The sequence below is a fragment of the Anomaloglossus baeobatrachus genome, chromosome 1, assembly GCF_048569485.1.
Source record: "Anomaloglossus baeobatrachus isolate aAnoBae1 chromosome 1, aAnoBae1.hap1, whole genome shotgun sequence".
NCBI classification, from domain to species: domain Eukaryota; kingdom Metazoa; phylum Chordata; class Amphibia; order Anura; family Aromobatidae; genus Anomaloglossus; species Anomaloglossus baeobatrachus.
The window spans coordinates 901459896-901484315 of NC_134353.1; the positions used below are offsets into that span (position 1 = coordinate 901459896).

Below are 24420 nucleotides of genomic sequence, written 5' to 3' on the forward strand. Positions count from 1 at the left end.
GGAAAATCAAGTGTGAAGCTGCCAAGATGCCATTTGCCACCAGTTTGGCCATATTTCAGAGCTGCAAAGTTACTGGAGTATCAAAAAGCACAAGGTGTGCCATACTCAGGGACATGGCCAAGGTAAGGAAGGCTGAAAAATCACCACCTATGAACAAGAAACATAAGATAAAACGTCAAGACTGGGCCAAGAAATATCTTAAGACTGATTTTTCAAAGGTTTTATGGACTGATGAAATGAGAGTGACTCTTGATGGGCCAGATGGATGGGCCCGAGGCTGGATCAGTAAAGGGCAGAGAGCTCCACTCCGACTCAGACGCCAGCAAGGTGGAGGTGGGGTACTGGTATTATTATTATTATTATTATTATTACTTATTATTATAGCGCCATTTATTCCATGGCGCTTTACAAGTGAAAGGGTATACGTACAACAATCATTAACAGTACATAACAGACTGGTACATGTGATATGGGCTGGTATCATCAAAGATGAACTTGTGGGACCTTTTTGTGTTGAGGATGGAGTGAAGCTCAACTCCCAGACCTACTGCCAGTTTCTGGAAGACAACTTCAAGCAGTGGTACAGGAAGAAGTCCGTATCATTCAAGAAAAACATGATTATCATGCAGGACAATGCTCCATCACATGCATCCAACTACTCCACAGTGTGGCTGGCCAGTAAAGGTCTAAAAGATGAAAAAATAATGACATGGCCCCTTGTTCACCTGATCTGAACCCCATAGAGAACCTGTGGTCCCTCATAAAATGTGAGATCTACAGGGAGGGAAAACAGTTCACCTCTCGGTGCAGTGTCTGGAGGCTGTGGTGGCTGCTGCACGCAATGTTGATCGTAAACAGATCAAGCAATGACAATCTATGGATGGTCGGCTGCTGAGTGTCATCAGAAAGAAAGGGGGCTATATTGGTCACTAATTTTTTGGGGGTTTTTTTGCATGTCAGAAATGTTTATTTCTAAATTTTGTGCAGTTATATTGTTTTACCGGGTGAAAATAAACAAGTGAGATGGGAATATATTTGGTTTTCTTTGTCGCTCCATTGGGAGACCCAGACAATTGGGTGTATAGCTTCTGCCTCCGGAGGCCACACAAAGTATTACACTTTAAAAGTGTAACCCCTCCCCTCTGCCTATACACCCTCCCGTGCATCACGGGCTCCTCAGTTTTATGCTTTGTGTGGAAGGAGGCACACATCCACTCATGCATTCTCAGACTGTTATATCGGTTGGAAGAAAAGAGGGCCCCCTCGGGGCCCCCGGCATGTTCCCTTCTCACCCCACTTTGTCGGCGGTGCTGTTAAGGTTGAGGTACCCATTGCGGGTACAAAGGCCGGAGCCTCAAGCCGTTTTCCTTCACCATCCCTTAGCGGCTCTGGGAGAAGTGGGATCCTGACCGGTCGTCCATTCACTGGGACCGTGCTCCCTCCGCAGCCCCTGTGGGAATCTGCCGGACAGGAGTCTATTCATCCTCAGGGACCGGGCCCTGCATCTCTAAGGTACTCTGTGTCCCCATGGGGACTGTGCATGGAGCGCCTTCTTCACGGACGCTGCAGCAGCTGCTGATTTGTGAAGACCGGCGGACTTCCGCGCCGACCGCGCCTGCTTGTCGGCCGCGGTCTTAAATTTAGTCCCCGGCTTCATCGCGGCCTAGTAGCAAAAATCCCGCCCCCGGGCCTGCCTGTCAGGGGTAAGGGCGGGACTGCCGACCTGACGTCGGATGTGAGGGCTGGAGCATCCTGCATGTTTTCCTCCCCCCTCACTGATCACTGTGGGGACCCCAGATTCCCGCACTTTTTTCTAGCACCGCCCACGGCTCCACTCCTCCCCTGAGAGCTCCGGCAGCCATTTTTTTTTTTTGCCATTCTGCCGGTGGAGGATTATCAGGGAAGAGCTCTGCAGCTCTGGGAGACCTAAGGCAGGGAATCTGGAGGACACACACTCCGCATTTTAGCGGTCGGTAAGCCACACCGGTCACCCGGTGCTGGTCCCCCATAGGGTGCCGGAATATATACGTATTCTATATATATATTTCTGTTCGGTCGGGCTGTATACCCTTTCCCATATACCCTCAGTGATCACTCTCCTAGGAGACAACAGCATGTCGTCCACAAGGAGCAAAGGTGCTAAGGCACAGGGTTTTTTTGCGACCTGTACCTCTTGTGGGGCTATGTTACCTGCGGGTTCCACCTGCCCTCACTGTGAGCAATGCTCGACCCCTGTTTCGCTTGCTCAGCCGGAGCCTTGGTCACTAGTGGACCCCTCGGCTCATGTAGACCCCCCTGCTCCCCCTGTCCAGGCGGCAGGGACAGAGTTTGCTGCTTTTGCTGAGAAACTCTGAGTCACTTTCACAATCCATGGCTCAGTCTATGGACAAATGGTCTGCCAAGCTGCTAGAAGCTTTGCAGTCCAGACCGGTCCTTACACAGGCCCCGGTCCCAGTTGGATCGTCGCCCCCAGGCCCCTCTCTGTCCGCGCCGCAGCTCTCAGGGTGGGCCCTAGGTCTCACGTGGAGGACTCCTGCCCGGACCACAGTCCCAGACCGGCTAAGCGGGCTCGCTGGGAATCTTCCCCGACTTCTTCACGCTGCTCGGGTTCCCAGCTTGAGGACTCTCTGGAGGATGAGGCGGACGTCGCAGCTCAGGGCTCTGAACCTGACGTTGCCCTCAATCTTGATACACCTGAAGGGGACGCCTTAGTAAATGATCTTATCTCGTCCATCAACCAGGTGTTAGATCTATCTCCCCCACCTCCACCTGTAGAGGAGTCGGCTTCTCAGCAGGAGAAACACCAGTTTCGGTTCCCCAAACGTACACGGAGTGCGTTTTTCGATCACTCTAACTTCAGAGATGCTGTCCAGAAGCCCAGAGCGGTTCCGGACAAGCGCTTTTTTAAGCGCCTTACTGACACACGTTACCCCTTCCCCTCTGACGTAGTTAAGGGTTGGGCTCAATGTCCCAAGGTGGATCCTCCAGTCTCTAGATTGGCGGCTAGATCTGTGGTATCGGTTGCAGATGGTTCATCGCTAAAAGATGCCACTGACAGGCAGATAGAGCTCCTGGTCAAATCCATCTATGAAGCCACGGGCGCGTCTTTTGCCCCGGCCTTTGCAGCCGTGTGGGCACTCCAAGCTATCTCAGCTTGTCTGGCTGAGATTAATGCGGTCACACGTTATTCTGCTCCGCAGGTTGCGTCTCTGACTTCTCAAGCGTCAGCTTTTTCTTCCTACGCCATGAACGCCGTCCTGGACTCGGCTAGCTGTACGGCTGTAGCATCCGCTAACTCTGGCAGTCCGCAGGGCCATGTGGCTGCGCGAATGGAAGGCAGACTCGGCCTCCAAGAGGTTCTTAACCGGTTTGCCGTTTTCTGGCGACCGCTTGTTTGGCGAACGATTGGATGAGATTATTAAGGAATCCAAGGGAAAGGACTCCTCCTTACCCCAGTCCAAACCTAAGAGACCTCAGCAACGAAAAATTCAATCGAGGTTTCGGTCCTTTCGTCCCTCCGCCAAGTCCCAATCCTCTTCGTCCAGCAGGCCGGAGAAAGGCCAGAGGAACTCCTATGCGTGGCGGTCTAAGTCACGCCCCCAAAAAGCCGCCGGAGGCACTGCCTCCAAGGCGGCCTCCTCATGACTCTCGGCATCCCCGAACCGCATCCTCGGTCGGTGGCAGGCTCTCCCGCTTTTGCGACGCCTGGTGGCCACATGTTCAAGACCGATGGGTGAGAGACATTCTGTCTCACGGTTACAGGATAGAGTTCAGCTCTCGTCCTCCGACTCGTTTCTTCAGAACCTCTCCGCCCCCCGCTCGGGCCGACGCACTTTTTCAGGCAGTGGATGCTCTGAAGACAGAAGGAGTTGTGATCCCTGTTCCCCCTCAGGAACATGGTCGCGGCTTTTACTCCAACTTGTTCGTGGTGCCAAAGAAGGACGGATCATTCCGCCCCGTTCTGGACCTCAAACTACTCAACAGACATGTGAGCACCAGACGGTTTCGGATGGAATCTCTCCGCTCGGTCATTGCCTCGATGTCACAAGGAGACTTCCTAGCATCGATCGACATCAAGGATGCTTATCTCCATGTGCCGATCGCACCCGAACATCAACGCTTCTTGCGTTTCGCCATCGGGGACGAACACCTTCAGTTCGCGGCATTGCCTTTCGGCCTGGCGACAGCCCCAAGGGTGTTCACCAAAGTCATGGCATCCGTTGTGGCGGTCCTACACTCTCAGGGCCACTCGGTGATTCCCTACTTAGACGATCTCCTAGTCAGGGCACCTTCTCGGGTGGCGTGTCAACACAGCCTTACAGTCGCTCTGGCGACTCTCCAGCAGTTCGGGTGGATAATCAACTTCCCAAAATCCAAGTTGACACCGACCCAATCACTGACTTACCTCGGGATGGAGTTTCACACACAGTCAGCGGTAGTCAAGCTACCGCTGGACAAACAGCTTTCTCTGCAGGCAGGGGTGCAATCTCTTCTTCGGGGTCGGTCACACCCCTTGAGGCGCCTCATGCACTTCCTGGGGAAGATGGTGGCAGCGATGGAGGCAGTGCCGTTCGCGCAATTCCATCTGCGGCCACTCCAATGGGACATTCTCCGCAAATGGGACAGGAGGTCGACTTCCCTCGACAGGAACGTCTCTCTTTCCCTTGCAACCAAGACGTCTCTTCAGTGGTGACTCCTTCCCAATTCTCTATCGCAAGGAAAATCCTTCCTACCCCCAACCTGGGCTGTGGTCACCACGGACGCGAGCCTGTCAGGGTGGGGAGCGGTTTTCCTCCACCACAGGGCTCAGGGAACCTGGACTCCGGAAGAGTCTTCCCTTCAGATCAATGTTCTGGAGATAAGGGCAGTGTATCTAGCCCTATTGGCTTTCCATCGGTGGCTGGAGGGCAGACAGATCTGTATACAGTCGGACAACGCCACTGCCGTCGCATACATCAACCACCAGGGCGGCACGCGCAGTCGTCATGCCTTCCAGGAAGTCAGGCGGATTCTGCAGTGGGTGGAAGCCACAGCCTCCACGATCTCCGCAGTTCACATCCTGGGCGTAGAAAACTGGGAAGTAGATTTTCTCAGTCGTCAGGGCATGGACGCGGGGGAATGGTCTCTTCACCCAGACGTGTTTCGAGAGATCTGTCGCCGCTGGGGAACGCCAGACGTCGATCTCATGGCGTCAAGACACAACAACAAAGTCCTGGCATTCATGGCCCGGTCTCTAGATCACAGAGCTCTGGCGGCGGACGCATTAGTTCAGGATTGGTCGCAGTTTCGACTGCCTTATGTATTTCCTCCTCTGGCGATGCTGCCCAGAGTGTTACGCAAGATCAGGTCCGACTGTCGTCGCGCCATTCTCGTCGCTCCAGATTGGCCGAGGCGATCGTGGTACCCGGATCTGTGGCATCTCACGGTGGGTCAACTGTGGGCGCTTCCAGACCGCCCAGACTTGCTATCACAAGGGCCGTTTTTCCATCTGAATTCTGTGGCCCTCAACCTGACTGTGTGGCCATTGAGTCCTGGCTCCTAGCGTCTTCAGGATTGTTTCAGGATGTCATTGCCACTATGAGACAGGCGAGGAAACCAACGTCCGCCAAGATCTATTACAGATCTTGGCGGATCTTCTTATCCTGGTGCTCTGATAATGGTTTTACTCCCTGGCCGTTTGCCTTACCCACTTTTCTTTCATTCCTTCAATCCGGAATGGACAAGGGTTTGTCACTCGGCTCTCTCAAGGGACAAGTATCGGCGCTCTCCGTATTTTTCAAAAGCGCCTGGCCAGGCTTCCGCAGGTCCGCACGTTCCTGCAGGGAGTTTGCCACATAGTCCCACCTTACAAGCGTCCGCTGGAACCCTGGGACCTTAACAGGGTGCTAACTGCTCTTCAGAAACCACCTTTCGAGCCGCTGCGGGATGTCTCTTTATCACGTCTTTCGCAGAAGGTGGCATTTCTAGTGGCAGTTACATCACTCCGAAGAGTGTCGGAGCTGGCAGCGCTGTCATGCAAAGCCCCCTTCCTGGTTTTTCACCAGGATAAGGTGGTTCTGCGTCCTGTCCCGGAATTTCTCCCTAAGGTGGTATCTCCTTTTCATCTCAAGCAGGATATCTCCTTACCTTCATTTTGCCCTAATCCAATTCACCAATGTGAAAAGGATTTGCACTCATTAGATCTAGTGAGGGCACTCCGGTTCTACGTGTCTCGCACGGCGCCCCTGCGCCGTTCAGATGCGCTCTTTGTCCTTGTCGCTGGCCAGCGTAAGGGTTCACAGGCTTCCAAGTCAACCTTGGCTCGGTGGATCAAGGAACCGATTCTTGAAGCCTACCGTTCTTCTGGGCTTCCGCTTCCTTTGGGGCTGAAAGCCCATTCTACCAGAGCCGTGGGTGCGTCCTGGACATTGCGGCACCGGGCTACGGCTCAGCAGGTGTGTCAGGCAGCTACCTGGTCTAGTCTGCACACTTTGACGAAACACTATCAGGTGCATACCTATGCTTCGGCAGACGCCAGTCTAGGTAGGCGAGTCCTTCAGGCGGCGGTTGCCCACCTGTAAGAGGGAGCCGTTTCGGCTCTTTTTATTGAGGTATTCTTTTACCCACCCAGGGACTGCTTTTGGACGTCCCAATTGTCTGGGTCTCCCAATGGAGCGACAAAGAAGAAGGGAATTTTGTTTACTTACCGTAAATTCCTTTTCTTCTAGCTCCTATTGGGAGACCCAGCACCCGCCCCTGTTCCCTTCGGGCTGTTTGTTCTTTTGTGTACACATGTTGTTCATGTTGAATTGTTCTTTTGGTTCATGGTTTTCAGTTCTCCGAACATCCTTCGGATTGAATTTACCTTAGACCAATTTATGTTTCCTCCTTCCTGCTTTTGCACCAAAACTGAGGAGCCCGTGATGCACGGGAGGGTGTATAGGCAGAGGGGAGGGGTTACACTTTTTAAAGTGTAATACTTTGTGTGGCCTCCGGAGGCAGAAGCTATACACCCAATTGTCTGGGTCTCCCAATAGGAGCTGGAAGAAAAGGAATTTACGGTAAGTAAACAAAATTCCCTTCTTTATTAAGTTGCCTAATAATTCTGCACAGTAATAGGTACCTGCAAAAACAGATATCATCCTGAGAGGAAATCTAAAAAAAACCCCTCCAACTTCCAAAAATATTAAGCTTTGATATTAATGAGTCTTTTCGGTTGATTGAGAACATAGTTGTTGATCAATGATAAAAAAAAATCTTCTAAAATACAACTTGCCTAATAATTCTGCACACAGTGTATGGTGAAACTTATGGTTTTATTTAAAAGTACAGCTCGTCCCTGAAAGAACATGCTCTTATATGGCAAGATTGACAGAAAAATAAAAAACTTACAGCTCTTGGAAGAAGGTGAGCGAAAAGGAAAAACGGAAAATTGCCTAGGGGATAATGGGGTTGATTGATTGGCCTGTCCTTAGGAGAGGTCATCAATGTCTGATCGACCGGGGTCCGACACCCCACACCCCCGCCGATCAGCTGTCCTTGGCTCCAGCGGCAGCAGCCGGCAGCCATAAATGCTCAGTTCCGGTGCTGCCCTGTCTTCTGATAGCAGCCGCTGCTGGGTACTGCACATCCGCCTCCTATTGATTAGAATGGGATACAGATGTGCAGTACACCCTCTATATTCCATTCTAATCAATAGGAGGTGGAGGTGCAGTACCCGGCCGCGGCCGCTATCAGAAGACAGGGCAGCACCGGAACTGAGCATTTCTGGCTGCCGCCCCCCGGGACCAATAACAGCTAATCAGTAGGGGTGCGGGGGTGTCTGACCCCGGCCGATCAGACATTGATGACCTCTACTAAGGATAGGCCATCAATGTAAAAGTAGTGGACAATCACTTATAAAGGGTCATTCCCATCTTCATAGAAGAACATTGCTAAATATTTCTTCTGAAAACAAGCACTTTTTGTAATTTTGTGCATATTAGAATTTTCAGCCGTTCTTGATATATTAACACTTTTTGTTTTGTTTACTGCTCGTTGCCTAGGAGACCGACCACTGCTGTGGTCTAGCTTGTAAGCGCTCCACTGGACTGGCCAGGATTAGCAGGTAATGATGCACTCTATAGATCCCAGCCAGCTTCATAGCATTGGTTACAAGCCCAATAGATCAGAGCTTGTGGTCGGTCTCCAAGGTAACGAGATGTAAATATAGAAAAGTGTTTATCTCTATACACGTGAACATTTTAATAAGCAGTAAATTGCTATAATGCTTGTATTTACTACCATATCTGAAGATGGACGTGACCCTTTAAAGGGGTAGTTCATTCCCGGACATCCCTTTATAAGCGATGGGAAGTTAAGAAACTTTTTGTTATACCAAAATGCACTTGTATTTCCTGAGCTGGAATAAACCCTCTAATAGGCTGGTGAAAGCCCAATTGTCCGGGCATGTAGTAAAGGCTCCCTGGTTGCCCCCTGCTCTCAGCAGCTCAGTGCCCATCGGGCCCGGTCATTGTGATGAGGTCCTGTGTCTCCTTGGACTGACTCAAGGATCTACATTATTCAGGACAACTTTGTAAAAGGGGCCTAAAGGCCGCTTTACACGCAACGATATTGCTAACAAGCTGTTGTTGGGGGTCACGGAATTCGTGACGCACATCCGGCCTCGTTAGCGACGTCGTTGCGTGTGACATGCACGAACGACTGTTAACGATCAAAATTACTTACCTGATCGTTGATGCGTCGTCCTAATCCAGATTGTCGTTGCTGTTGCAGGACGCAGGTTGTTCGTAGCTCCTGCGGCAGCACACATCGCTACGTGTGACACCCCAGGAACGAGCAACATCTCCTTACCTGCGGCCGCTGGCAATGAGGAAGGAAGGAGGTGGGCGGGATGTTCGCCCGCTCATCTCCGACCCTCCGCTTCTATTGGGCGGCCGCTGTGTGACGTCGCTGTGACGCTGAACGAGCCGCCCCCCCCTTAGAAAGGAGGCGGTTCACCGGCCACAGCGACGTCGCTAGGCAGGTAAGTCCGTGTGATGGGTGCTAGCGATGTTGTGCGCCACGGGGAGCGATTTGCCCGTGACGCACAACCGACGGGGGCGGGTACGCACGCTAGCGATATCGATACCGATATCGCTGCATGTAAAGTGCCCTTTAGACTTGCCTCTATGCTTGGCATCAGAGAATATCTAGACGGTCACAGTAAGGTTTATCTTCTATAGCATTCACTGCCTCCCAGGCCGCACAGACTTGCCTTTTAGTTCCTTTCTGGGTCGGCTCTTTCACCTGCGTTGAACGCCGGCTCTAGGACGGATGGCACATTGTAACTTCCATCACACAACATACAATGCGCTTCTTTACGGATGATGACGACTGTTTGATGCCGAAAAGTTCAAAACTGAATAATGAAATGATTTTCTTCTTGCAGGACAAGTACCTTCACACCAACTGCTTGGCAGCTCTGGCCAACATGTCCGCACAGTTCCGCTCCCTCCATCAGTATGCTGCGCAGAGGATCATCAGGTATTGTACCCGGCGCGTGTCTTCTCTATAGTATTGTCTGCGCACCACCTCTTTGTGCACATGGCGGCATTAACACCTTATGAAGTGACAGGCCGCAGTCTGAGTTTTCCACCCTCCTTCCTTCCCGTGATCAGATCTAACACAGGGGAAGATACTTCTGGCCAGAGACGTTTCACTCTGCAAAAAAATGACCCCTGTGTAATGTACACACAGGAGACGGCACATGTGGAGGACCCCTGCCATTACTGCAACCTGCCGAAAACTCCTGACCGTTACCTTCCCAGCGCCACAATCTTGCCTGACTGCGGCACTATACGAGACAGGAGCCCTTTATGATCACAAGCCCCAGCGAGATGATCACAATGGCTTATCACTATATACAGTTGGGTACGCTTCCCAGCCCCATTCTTGGCATGGGTGGGACCCTTCCCAGCCCCATTCTTGGCATCAATGGGTCACTTCCCAGCCCCGTTCTTGGCATCGGTGGGACCCTTCCCAGCCCCATTCTTGGCATCGGTGGGACACTTCCCAGCCCCATTCTTGGCATCAATGGGACACTTCGCAGCCCCGTTCTTGGCATCGGTGGGACACTTCCCAGCCCCATTCTTGGCATCGGTTGGCCCTTTCCCAGCTTCATTCTTGGCACCTGTGGGACCTTTCCCAGCTCAATTCTTGGCATCGGTGGAACACTTCCCAGCCCCATTCTTGGCATCGGTGGGACACTTCCCAGCCACATTCTTGGCATCGGTTGGCCCTTTCCCAGCTTCATTCTTGGCACCGGTGGCACCTTTCCCAGCTCCATTCTTGGCATCGGTGGGACACTTCCCAGCCCCATTCTTGGCATCGGTGGAACACTTCCCAGCCACATTCTTGGCATCAGTGGGACCCTTCCCAGCTCCATTCTTGGCATCGGTGGGACCCTTCCCAGCCACATTCTTGGCATCGGTGGGACCCTTCCTAGCCCCATTCTTGGCATCGGTGGGACCCTTCCCAGCCACATTCTTGGCATCGGTGGGACCCTTCCCAGCCACATTCTTGGCATCGGTGGGACACTTCCCAGCCCCATTCTTGGCATCGGTGGGACACTTCCCAGCCCCATTCTTGGCATCGGTGGGACCCTTCCCAGCTCCATTCTTGGCATCGGTGGGACCCTTCCCAGCTCCATTCTTGGCATCGGTGGGACCCTTCCCAGCTCCATTCTTGGCAACGGTGGGACCCCTACTGATCAGCACGTAATCATTTGAATAGTTGATAATTTGCTACAATGAGAATAACCCAAAAATTGTGTCCTCTTTGACGGTCAATAAAGGGGCTTAAAGAGGACCAATCAGCAGGATTTTGCTATAGGAGGTGCAGGCAGCGCCATACTGGCACTAGGATGCTGAATGCAGGCATACCTGTTATAGAAAGATCAGTTCCTTGGTTGATGAAATAGCTGTAATCAAAGTTATGAAATGCCCTGCACTTTGATTGACTGGTGCAGTGGTGTGGGCCTTTTGGGTCGTGTGCATTTACACTTCTGGCGACCTCCTGGCTTGCCCCCTTTTCTTTATATGAATATCGTGCTGCCATTGCTGTTGTTGGCGGCACATTAGCATTGCCACAGTATTTGTCTTCATTAAAATGGCGCCGGAGTCCATGCATGCTCGTATTGGGACCATTTTATTGAAGATACTGCGGTATGAGAGGCATTGGTACATGTACACAGGTTTTTTTCTTGCATGCGCCGATGCTTCTCATAATCTTCACCGCAGTATCTTCGATAAAATGGCGCTGGAGATTGCAGTACAAGCATGTTCGGACTCCAGCGCCATTTTAATGAAGACCTGAGTACTGTAGCAATGTATACACGCCGCCAATATTCAGATAAAGAAAAAAAAAGGTGGACACTGGAGTAGGAGGAATAAACACCGAGGACCCGACCCACGAGGACCCGCCTCCGATACACACGTCAATCAGAATGCGGTGCGCCTCTGCAACTTTAATTAAAGATATTTTTGCAACCAAGCCTCCGATCTTTCTACTGCAGGTATGCCTGGAATCAGCATCCTAGTGCCAGTATGGCACTGCCTTTACCTCATATTGCAAAATCATGGTGGTTGGTCCTCTTAAAGAGTTCAGAACTCTGATAATGATGACCCTTTTTTCCGGACAGATCATCAGTATCAGATTGGTGGGGTCCAGAACTGCCCTCGATCTGTACATGGTGCCAGATCAGCTCCGCACACTGTGTTGGCCTTTATTGGGCACTGCAGCTCAGATCACATTCACTTCAATACGAGCTGAGTTGCAGTACCCAAGATCGGCCACTATGATGTGTGTGGAGCTGTGATGGTCTGTCCTCAGGACCTGCTGATCAATGTGGGCTGCCAGTTGTTGGACCCCCACTGATCCAACATTGATGACCTATTCAAGTCCTGGTTAACCCCTTTAAGAAGGGGGGCTTATGTACCCCAAAAGCAAGAAAACCCTTTTAACTTATTACAATAGGCTCACTCGTACAAACCACAGATTACAGCAGATTTCCCTCACATCTGGCACTTTTTTCCCTCCACTGGTCCAGATGAGGATTGGGTCCGATCCTGCGAGCTCTCAGGTCCTAAGTCACAGAGCGGTCACAGCCCAGAGTAGTAACTGGAGGGTTTCGGGCTCTGAAAACATCCTAAATCTCCAGCCTGGGAGCTTTACAGTGTTTACTTCTCCCTGCCGTGGAGCTACAATAGGAAAGTGCACATAAAGGCGATTTATGGTGTTTAGGAGAAACGCAGTGTCTGTGGAACAGAATAAAGATTTGTGACCTCCTTTAAAAAAAAAAAAAAGGGGGGGGGGCGGCAAAAAGGCCCGCAAAACGGAAAATGATTGCAGCACTGGTTGCATGCTAAGAGGGGCTGTATCCGGTGAGAATTATCACCTACTCGGTATTGTTGGAGCTCGGCCTCATTAGCTTTAGTAGAGCTGTAATACCCGACTCTGCCTGTAGACAAGAGTGGTGCTGGTTTTAGAAAGAAAATAAAGGGGTTATCGATGAGTTTGATATTGATGACTTATCCATAGTCCTCAATATGAGGGTCCGACAATCTGCACCCCCACAATCAGAACACCACGCCTCCGTACACTGTGCAGTGGCCGGTCTTGGGTACTGTAGCTCAGCTCCTATTGATGTCTTGGGAGATGAGCTACAGCACTAGAGAACGGCGACTGCACAGAATACAGAGCTGTGCTGTTCTGTCTACATCCGGCCTCCATGGGGGGTTGCAGCTGATTAGTGGGGTATCCATTACATTGTAGTCATGAACTGCCCCTTTAAGTAACCTCTGTATAGAGGAGCTGTGTAACGTGCTAAATCGGATTCTAAAGTATCTTTCATTGAAATTCTGTGTTGTCGTTCCTCTGTTACTCCTCCTGGAAATGTATCATTTTGTATTATCTATCACATTGTCGATAGGGTGTTTCCTATAAAATACTGGCACTCGCAGGCCGAATGTTGCGCTGCTTCCTGAGATTATGCCCATGATGTTTCGCCGTTAACACCTCTGGGAAATAAATGATAATGGAGTCTGTAAGCCTCAGAGAAAACTCCTCTGTCCTTACACAGCTCTTTACAATGATTAGAGGAAGTCCAGGATGAGAAAAACATGGCTGGCTTCCCCTCCCAGAAACAGCGCCACCCCTGTCTACAGGCCGCGTGTGATATTTCAGCTGTTTTTTATTCACTTTAACACATCCTATGGGCAGATTTGGTGCCTGTTTCTGGAGAACAAAGAAGCTTGTCAGTTCTTAGAGTGGATTATACTGTGCCTGGCATCCAGCTGAACTGGATATTGCTCTCAGCCAATCAACTTGAGAGAAGCTGATTGGCTGAGCACAGCTGACAGGCTCCTCCTACAAAACTCCTTTCCAGCTGGATGCCAGGCACATGGTACAACCTGCTTCTAACCCCGATTCTGGTAGGAATATACTAAAAACTCTTGTCAATTATTTTTTTAACCCTTCATCTTTTTATGGTTAAAGCTAAAGAAATGATCGATGTCTGATAGAGATGAGCAATTTGTCCCGTGTCCTGTCCGGTCCTCGGTGGCAGCCAGTCTTCACTTCTGTGCCCGGTATCTTTGGCCTGGCATCCTGGATGCCCTTGAAGGTTTTGTAGACCTCTCAACATGATGATATTTCATGAGACCTATGGATGATGACGTGCATCGTGACATTGTGGGACCTCGTAGGCACCCAGGATGCCGGGTGCAGAAGTGAAGGAAAGCTGCCACGTGTGTCCAGCCTGACTGCCAGACCAGGGTGCTGCCCGTGTCCGTTCCCTAAACTGTACCCGACCCCATTATGAATCCTCTATTTAATACCACGTCCTAGTTGGGGCAGTCGGTAGAGTAATTCATGCAGCGTTACCGTGATGCCACTGTCGCCATCTTCTGGGAACGGTGATGGAGCCGAATACTGAAGCCGTCCTCCGCCGCCCGCTCCTGCCGACAATTGCTGCTTCTCCCGGAGCCGCGTCGTTTCGCGTTACCTCTGTGGTGCTAATTGGTTTACCAACAAAATCCAGTGTTGAGAAGGCAAATTTTCCAAACATGTTTTTTTTTTTCCTTCGTGTTTAAATTGGCAAGGCTGAAGTTTTCCTTTCTTGGGAACTGAACGCCCACCGAGACGGACCACGTGTGCTCAATCTTGGCATGTGGGAACCAAAGTTTTCCATCCCCTCTGTTTAAGGTCATATGCCCCACAGTTTAAAACATCAAACAGCGTCATTCTGTCAAGCTCTGGAAATAGGCCTGTATTTATGAGCGCGTCTGCCGGGGTTTACTGCAGGGCGAGCGCAGCTGGAAGGGATGGCATGTACACAACGGAAAAAGGATTCAGCCTGTATCTGCGGAGAGCGCGAGCCGGCCGGGCACAGCACAAGCACCGGACGAGTCTGGAAGATTCTTTCCTATACAGTCCCTGCCGCGCTGCACACATTTCATAATAATGCTGAAGGTGGAAGGTTGGCATTACCCTCTGCGGCCCATGCCTTGCCCTGCCGCTGTCCGTCTGTTGCCCTGCTGCAGCCCATGCATTTCCCCGCCTTGGTCTCTGTATTGCCCACCGTGCTCCGAGCGTTGCCCTGCCGCAACCTGTACATTGCCCTGTTGCGGCCCATGCGTTGCCCTGCCATGGTCTGTGCATTGCCCCACTGCGGTCTGAGCATTGACCTGCTGCAACCAGTGTATTGCTCCGTCGCAGTCTATGCGTTGCTCCTCCATGATTTGTGCGTTGCCCCGCCGCATTCCGTGCGTTGCCCCGCCGCATTCCGTGTGTTGCCCTGCCATGGCCCATGTGTTGTCCTGTTGCAGTCCGTGCGTTGCCCCGCCATGTCTCATGTGTTGTCCTGTTGCAGTCTGTGCGTTGCCCCGCCATGGCCCATGTGTTGTCCTGTTGCAGTCCGTGCGTTGCCCTGCCATGGCCCATGTGTTGTCCTGTTGCAGTCCGTGCGTTGCCCCGCCATGTCCCATGTGTTGTCCTGTTGCAGTCTGTGCGTTGCCCCGCCATGTCCCATGTGTTGTCCTGTTGCAGTCCGTGCGTTGCCCCACCGCAGCCCTTGCCTTGCCCCTCCGCGATCTTTGCATGATCTGCATTCAGAGGCTTCATACATTTTTTTTTTTTTTTAATCTTTTGATTTCTAATGATAGTTAAAGGGTTGACTCCAGTGTACAGGGGGTGTATCCACCAGTCAGAAGCCAGCGCACGTGGTCTAATGATCAGACAAGATCACTCTGATGGGATCCACTATACTCTATTATCTGGGTTTGTGAACTTTTTCAGACTGGTCTCTTTCAAGTAGTCATCAATGTGCCCAGTTGTGGCTTATGCACATCATAAAGGGGGCGCCCCTCAGAACTGCTCTGTTGAAGTCACTTAAAGGGATATAACCAAAATATAAAAATATTCCCTATCCATAAGAAATAGGAAGCCGACTGCTAGGACCTATAGTGATCCCCCCCCAAAAAAGTAGCTCTGCAAAGCCTTATCTTGACTTCCTCTCCATTGTCTACGGAACTCCCGGACATAGCCGATCACCGGACATCCACTTTAAGGCTATGTGCACACAGTGCGTTTTTTTGACGCTGCGTTTTTGTGCGTTTTTGGCCGCTAAAAACGCACAAAAACGCACCTGCGTCGAAAAAACGCGGCAAAAAACGCACGCCGCGATTTGGTGCGTTTTTTGCTGCGTTTTGCTGCGTTTTTGCTCACTGCGTCCTTATGCGTTTTTTATCAGTGAACAAAAAAAAAAGGTCTGATGTAATTTCCTTCTTCAATGTGTTCTTCATTCTCCACTAGTGTATGCAGAAGAGCAGACAGCTACAGAACTACAAGGCTCAGCATCCTCCATCCAATAGTGTATGCAGGAGAGCAGACAGCAGCTGTCGAACTACAAGGCTCAGCATCCTCCTTCCAGGACTGTATGCAGGATTTCTTTGCCCCCCCAAACAAAAAAAATGACGTGGGCTTCGCCATATTTTTGTATGCTAGCCGGGTACAGCAGGCAGGTACGGGCTGCCCCCAACCCCCAGCTGCCTATTTGTACCCGGCTGGGAACCAAAAATATAGGGAAGCCCTTTTTTTTTTTAAATTATTTCATGAATTTCATGAAATAATTTTAAAAAAAAAAATGACGTGAGCTTCGCCCAATTTTTGAGTCCAGCCGGGTACAACTAGGCAGCTGGGGATTGGAATCCACAGGGCAGGGTGCCCAAGCTTTCTGGGCACCCCCGCTGTGAATTGCAGTCCCGCAGCCACCCCAGAAAATGGCGCTTTCATAGAAGCGCCATCTTCTGGCGCTGTATCCAACTCTTCCAGCTGCCCTGATGCCGGGTGGCTCGCCGGGTAATAATGAGGTTAGGGCTAGCTGTATATTATCAGCTAGCCCTAAGCCCGAAATTCATGGTGTCACGCCAATATTAGACATGGCCACCATGAATTTCTAGTAAAGATAAAAAAAAAAACACAACACACAGAAAAATATTTTTATTAGAAATAAAACACAACACAATTAGTGACTCCATCTTTATTGAAATAAAGAACCCCCCTACGCAGTAATCCTGGGTCAGGGTCCCGCGCCGTCCAATCCGGATCCAATATCATCTGATCGGTTTGCTGGAAGGCAAAGCGATCAGATGATGTGTCAGGATCAAGTGCCTGAATCCCATCACACATCAGCTGATTGTATAAAAGCCGTTTTTTACAATCAGCAGATGCATCGGTGCAAAAAAAAAAATAAATAAATAATACTCACTTATGTGCTGATTACCGGCAGCTCCTGCAGCGATGGGGCGGGAGTCTGATCCTGTCCGATCGCTGCAGCAGCTGCCGGTAATCAGGGATGAAGTCTCCTGATGCATCCGCTGATACCGGCCGGGCGCCCGTGTCACCGCGATACTTACGATCACCTGATGCGTCAGGTGACTGCATCAGGTGATCCATCGCCAGGTCCTGCATCCATCGGAGCTTTCCCGGCCGTCTGCACACAGCCGGAGCCGGGGTGGCGCTACCGTGAGAGGAGATGGGAGCGGGCATAGCACCGGGAGGCTGCAGACAGGTGAGTATAACTTTTTTTTTTTTTCTACTGTTAACTTTTGTTTTCGCAGCCGCTTCCACCTCCCGCCCAGACATGGCGCCGCACGGCAGCATACATGCACAGGACGGGAGATGGAAGCGACGGTGACGGTACCGGGAGGATTCACGCTTCTGTATATACTGACAGAAGGAATCCTCTTCCTGTACACGTCACTTTACTACCCACCTCCTGCGTTTATAGCTGCGTTTTTGGTCTTAGAAACGCACCAAAACGCAGCTATTTGCGTTTCTCATTGCGTCTTTCAACATCCCATTGCACTCAATGGATGAAAAGCGCAGTGAAAAACGCGGGAATAATTGACATGCTGCGTTTTTGTGGCACCACAAAAACGCAGCTGAAAAAAAACAGATGTGTGGGGACAGCAAAAATTAAAACTCATAGACTTTGCTGGGGAAGCAAAGTCCTGCAGTTTTGAGGCCAAAAACGCACCCGAAAAACGCGCAAAAACGCAGAGAAAAACGCACTGTGTGCACATAGCCTAAGAGGTGGATAGGTGAAAAATTACTGATCGTGCAGCCTAATCAGCAGTCGGGAACCTTTGTGCACATCAGGGCATCTTTATGATCATTATAGAATGTTACGGCACACTCAACCGGCGCTCCCGTCATCCTCTATGGGGCTGCTAGAGAAAGCTGAGCTCCGCAGGAATGAATCGAGGGCCGGTCCAGCACTGCCGCTCCATTGTAACCGGGATAAGAGTGCCCCATTCTGTGGATCCTCGCGGGTCCCGTCGGTCAGACCCCCACAGAGGGAGAGTCGTTCTATCGGTGACGACTGAAGCACATTGGGTTCTTCTCGCTGTCGCCGACGCTCCTCTTACAGTTACTATTTTTTCCATTGGAAGAGCAGCCTCTTCAGAAGTCGGCGAGCTAAACAAGCTAATAAACAGATGCAGATGGGCGGGCGGCAATGTTGTGTCTACGGGCCGAGCCGAGGGGGCTCCTCATTGTCTTCCCGTTACTGAAGATTGTGCAATCACCACTACCCTCATCAGAGCCAGGAATGAGGAAACCGGCCGAGCAGTAAGACACTGAGGAACCGCGCCGGTTTCTGAGAAAGTTAGTGCAAAATATTAACCCTATGATCAGGGCAAAATATTAACCCTATGATCAACAGTCTGGAATCACCCAGCTTTACACGGACTGGATGACAAAGAAATACAGAGCTCCACTGAGGTGAAGAATATCAAAGGTCAGCCCCTTTATTCTGCCATGGAAGCAACGTTTCCACCCCTTAGAGGTCTTTTTCAAGCATGGATGACAAGTCTGTCCTTTAAATAGGTTATCCGGTGAAAACCAGTCATCACCTATCCTTCGGGTGTATAAAAAGTTGTAGCCTGCCGGGACCTGCACCGATCAGCAGAATGGAGACATTTTACCCCCATTGTTATTTCTTTCTTTTTTTTTTTTTTTTTTTTTTATATAGCGCAAACATATTCCATAGCACTTTACATACATCAGCAACACTGTCCCCATTGGGGCTCACAATCTAAATTCCCTATCAGTGTGTCTTTGGAGTGTGGGAGGAGACACAAGAACCTGCAGGAAGCCTGAGAACCTGGGTGAAGCCGGAGAACGTGGAGGAAGCTAGAGAACCTGGGGGATGCTGAGGAAGCTAGAGAACCTGGGGGATGCTGAGGAAGCTAGAGAACCTGAGGAAGCTGGAGAACCTGGAGGAAGCTGGGGAAGCTAGAGAACCTGGGGGATGCTGAGGAAGCTGGAGAACCTGGAGGAAGCTGGGGAAGCTAGAGAACCTGGGGGATTCTGAGTAAGCTGGAGACCCTGGGGGAAGCTGAGGAAGCTGGAGACCCTGGGGGAAGCTGAGGAAGCCGGAGACCCTGGGGGAAGCTGAGGAAGCTGGAGAACCTGGGGAAGCTGGAGAACCTGGGGGAAGCTGAGGAAGCTGGAGAACCTGGGGGAAGCTGAGGAAGCTGGAGAACCTGGGGGAAGCTGAGGAAGCTGGAGAACCTGGGGGATGCTGAGTAAGGTGGAGAACCTGGGGGAAGCTGAGGAAGCTGGAGAACCTGGGGGATGCTGAGTAAGGTGGAGAAGCTGGGGAAGCTAGAGAACCTGGGGGATTCTGAGTAAGCTGGAGACCCTGGGGGAAGCTGAGAAAGCTGGAGACCCTGGGGGAAGCTGAGGAAGCTGGAGAACCTGGGGGAAGCTGAGGAAGCTAGAGAACCTGGGGGAAGCTGGAGAACATAGGGGACGCTGAGGAAGCTGGAAAACCTGGGGGAAGCTGAGGAAGCTGGAGAACCTGGGGGAAACTGGAGAATCCGGGGGGGAGGGAAACTGGAGAATCTGGGGGGGAGGGGAACTGGAGAACCCGGAGGAGGGGCGGGAACTGGAGGACCCAGGAGATGGGCGTGAACTGCAGGACCCAGGGGGGGAGGAAAACTTGAGAACCCGGGGGTGGGTAATCGGAGAACCTTGAGGCGGGACCTGGAGAACTTGGGGATGGGGGGGGTGGTAGAGGACACTGGAGAACCCGGAGAAAACCAATGGACACACAGGGATTACATACAAACTCCTTGCAGATGTTGTCCCAAGGTGGAATATGAACTCGGGACCCCAGCGCTGCAAGACTGATCCACCATTAGAATAGAGCGGCAGTGCACATGCCCGACCACCACCCACCGCTCCATAGATTTTCTTTGAGACTGCCAGATAGTCGAGTCCTGCTTTCAATACCATAGAGAATGAATGGAGTGGTGACATTGTAACGGGAGCATGTCAGGTCCCCGTTCTATGCATCAGTGGAGGCCACAGTGATCAGACGACCACTAATCTATCCATCCTCTGGATGATGTTAAATTTTAATGCTGATATCCTTTAATGCCCGCACCCCTAGATGAGTAATAAAGTTAGTACTGTTCATCCTGGGCCTCCTGATTCATGGTACTCAGGATGAAGTGTCAGGAGTTGTCACTTTATCCATCCTGATGAGTGAATGAACAGGTAAGCAGGGTGTAACTGTAGGATCATCCATCATATGGGGTCCTTTAAAAAAATCTGACTACCCCTGTGGGTGTTGTACTGGGAGCAATCGGTGGCCTAAAATGAGTGCACCGTGTATGACCCTGGTATTACTTTTTGTTTAGAAAGTCACAATATAAAGAAGCTGTATATTCCATTAATTCTGTTGCATGGTCCATGCTTTTGGGCACTGGTTCAGCTCTTGGAAATTGGGCAGCGCCTCCTGGGAGAGTATGCAAATGAGCTCTCCTGCAAAAGGAAGACCCGTCTGTCTACTGCCACCTATGGGTATCTACCATTAAAGACAATATCCGACCTATGGGAAAACTATGAAATATGACTAGTGATATTGGGCAAACCAGTGACGCCCCCGTACATGAGCCCCCAGCGCTACACCTGTGTATATATACTATAGCTGATGTCATTCAGTATTTCCTAAGCCTTGGGGTGTTGTATGGTTTGTTTTTTTTATCTTCCCGGATTACATTGTGTCCTCCCATATAAGCGGTGATGGTGAGGGGTTAATGTGCGGTGAGGTTCCCTCTGGGAGGACGGCGTCCCATGAGACGACTGTCTGGCGGTGTAATGAATAGGGCGATACTCGGCGTTATCTGTGGATGCGGGCTGTCTGCATACTTGGCATGTTTTCTAGGAAGCGCAGATAATGGTGACAGGATAACATTCTGTTATATACGAGGAGAAGAAAAAAAAAATAAAGTCCTGAGAACCGGTCCTGGGGACCGTCCGCCACAACTCCAGGCTTTGTAGGTGGCTTCGTTTTCAGGTGAGACAATGGCTGCAATGTCTGCGCCTCACCTGTCCTGTCCCCGGCCGCTCTGTCACTCTGTGCTGCTGATGACAGACGCAAGGATTATATACATTGTTAAACACTATGAACATTTTTATATATATGATCAGATACTTAAATTAAAATAAAAGTTGCAGGATGTTATCTTCTAGTCTTCCTGATTTCTATCCTGTTCCTAATTTCAGCCTCTTCTGGAGTGTCCCTCCCAGTAATACAGGCTGGATGGTGAGGTGTGTATGCAGGATGCTGCGGTCTTCGCTAGCTCTCTTGTATCGGCACAGCTTCATTCCTAGACTGATCATTTTAGATCCCAAAATGAATATGTTCTCCCTCTACTCTGGATGCTCTCTTGTTTCCTATTTCAAGGGGTTGTCCACTACTAGGACAACCTCTTCTGATTCCACTTGTTTCCCCCACCAGCCTTTCATCCAATAGGCTCCGGCTTCTGTCTCACCGCTTTCGGACCAAATGAGTTAATCAACAGGAAGCCGACGCTGATTGTAAATCACAACCCCACTGCGATCCTGGACAACACTGGTAGGGCGCCGGTATGGGTAGGCTTTGTTATTTTACCTCTGGGAAAAGGGGAATCAGAAGGATGTGTCCTACTAGTGGGCAAACCCTTTAATTTCCCTGAGTAGCATTTAATGGCCTACAAGTCTCCTTACACTCACTAGCATATCACTCTCCACAAAAAGAGATGTTACCCCTTACACCCTCTTTTTCCCTTACTTAGACACAGTCTGTGGGATTCAGCCCCTCTACTTGCTCTTTTCCCTTTCTCCATGTTCTGTCCTTGAAGATTTGGATGTTCACCTTACCTCCACCAATGACTCTGCCATGTTACAACCTTCTACCCTCTCCCCGTTATCGCAAACACTGAAAGAAAGGACCTGGAGACCAGAGAGGCTGGGAGCAGTGTGGTGTCAGATCTATCTCAGAAGCTGTATGACAACCGGCTACGTGAAGGAGTTGCACAGACTCTACGACAACAAAACCATAGAAATGTTTTACTCAAGACTATTTGGAAAGTTGCTTCATTTTTCATTTAAAAAGAAATGAACGATAAATAAATAAAACGTCGGTAAGGACAAAAAGTTTGCCCTTTTTAAAGGGGTTGTTCTTTTTTTAGTAAATTGTAAAATGAAAAAAGTGAATGTTACTTACCCTCCCCAGATCCAGCACAGTCTCCTTGGTTTGCGTTTTGGCTGCTGCAGTGATATCACATCAAAAGTGCTGCAGCCAATCACTGAGCTCAGCCGTCTCGGCTGTCTACATATTTATAGCTGTTGAGCTCAGTGATTGCCTGCAGCACTGTTGATTGGCTGCAGCAGTGATATCACATCAACAGTGCTGCAGCCAATCACTGAGCAATAAATATGTAGACAGCAGAGACGGCTGAGCTCAGTGATTGGCTGCAGCACTTTTGATGTGATATCTCTGCTGCAGCCAGTCACTGACCTCACTGGCTATAAAGATGTAGATAGCAGACATGGCTGAGCTCAGCGATTGGCTGCAGCACTCTTGTTGTGATATCACTGCTGCAGCCAAACAGACTGAGGCAGTGTTTTTACAGGGTTTTTTTTTCTTTACAGCTAACTGACCCTTTGATCAGAAATTTGCTGAAACAGGAGAATCCCTTTAATATTTTGTCATCTCCCTCTACCATGCAGATTTAATAAACCCCCCTGGCTCCCCCACCATTCGTATATATCCTACTGTAACACAAATCACTTTCTTACTGTTGGTTATGCCCTTGTAAGCACTGATTTCCTGGTCAGTTTAGAGTTGCAGTGTAAAGCATGGGGGAGAACATCCAAACAGCAGATTGAGCAGCACCAGCCAGGTCCACTTACCCTTGATACTGGTGATGGGTGGGAGTTCTGGGTGGGTTTGTCCCAGACTGGTCCTTGGGGGTTTTACTGCTCCAACATTCACCAGTCCCGAGAATTTGGCTCTGCACCATGAGTAGGTGATAAGACTAGGACAAGAGCTATCGATTTGTGAAGATGGGATAACCCTTTAATGGCTAGCGTTTAGTCGCTTGTCATGTTTAATTAATTTTTATTGAAAAGTCTAATCCAACAAATGCCAATTATTACCTAATACCAAAAAATACATACCGTATTGTCTCATGCGGGTGGCACGGTCGCTCAGTGGTTAGCACTGCAGCCTTGCAGCGCTGGGGTACTGGGTTCGAACCCCATCAAGGACAACATCTGCAAGGACTTTGTATGTTTTCCCCATTTTTGTGTGGGTTCTACGGTTTCCTCCCACCCTCCAAAGACATACAAATAGGGAATTTAGATTGTGAGCCCCAATGGGGACAGTGTTCCTGATGAATGTAAAGTGCTGCGGAATATGTTAGCGCTATATAAAAATAAAGATTTATTTATTTATTTGTTTATGAGTAAGGCTACTTTCACACATCCGGTTTGAGCACTGCGGCTCAATCCGGCTGTGAAAACTATGCAACGGATGCGGCGAAAACACCGCATCCTTTGCATAAGTTTTTACATGCGGCCCGTCCGTTTTTTTCCGGTTGCGGCATGCTACTGAGCATGCGCAGTGGAAAAAACCGCATGCGGCGAGCGGATGCGTTTTTTCCGCATCGCGCCACATCCGGCCTCCATAGGTATGCATTGAAAAATGCGCCGCAGCGGCCGGATGCGGCACGATGCGGTGTTTTTTGCCGGAGCAAAAAACGTTGCAGGGAACGTTCGATCCGGCCGCGGCATCGGCTAAATCTGCCGCATGCGGCAAAAACCGGACCGAACGCAAGCCCCTGCGGCACAATACGGCACTAATGTAAGTCTATGCAAAAAAAAACCCGCAACCGGTGTTACAAAAGCCGGTTGCGGTTTTTCTGCAGAACGCCGTATTGTGCCGCAGAGCAAAAATCCGGATGTGTGAAAGTACCCTAAGGCGTCCACTGTGTGTGCTCAGTGCCCCGATTGTCCAGCAGAGGGCGGTGCTGCACCGAGCCAGGAGCGGCGCTGAAGATCTCGCTGGAAGGCTCCTCGCACTGGTGTCTCTGCAGCTTCTTAATGGGCCAGTCCAGGCCTGACTTGCTTCACTCTTAAGTGTAATGGTTTGACTGGATTACAGCCTGTCATTACTTGTATTCTTTCTGCTCAATTTAGATTAGAGATTGTGGCTGAGCATGCCAACATACTGATCTCATTACTCGGGAAGGGTCTTTTCCTTTGAAAAGAGAGTCGTTTTGTCTCCCTGCGGTGCTCACGCCAACAAATTGATATCTTATGTTCTTACATTTCTGCCTTTGTGACAGCTTGTCCAAGCACGACCATATTTTGTTTTTTTGTTTTTTTTTCCTTTTCCTATGTAGCCCCCCAAAAATTACTAACCACGTGTCAGAGTACGAATCCGACCCCCTGATATTGATTCCACCCATAGAATAGCAGCGAGTGTGCACTCACTGCCCCCAGGTGCCAACTTTGTGTATTATGGAGTTTTTATAGAGAACCTCATTTGCTCTTCCAGGTTAA

At 50.3% G+C, this 24420-nt stretch overlaps 1 protein-coding gene across 3 annotated transcripts in view; it reads left to right on the forward strand.

Annotated features, from left to right (window-relative positions):
- DYM (dymeclin) overlaps nucleotides 1-24420 on the forward strand; it is a 363276-nt gene that overhangs the window by 152578 nt on the left and 186278 nt on the right. For all 3 annotated transcript variants that reach the window (XM_075327226.1, XM_075327240.1, XM_075327233.1), the window contains exon 13: nucleotides 9410-9504. In XM_075327226.1, coding sequence (XP_075183341.1) covers nucleotides 9410-9504 — 95 coding nt within the window. The remainder of the gene's footprint in view (nucleotides 1-9409; nucleotides 9505-24420) is intronic.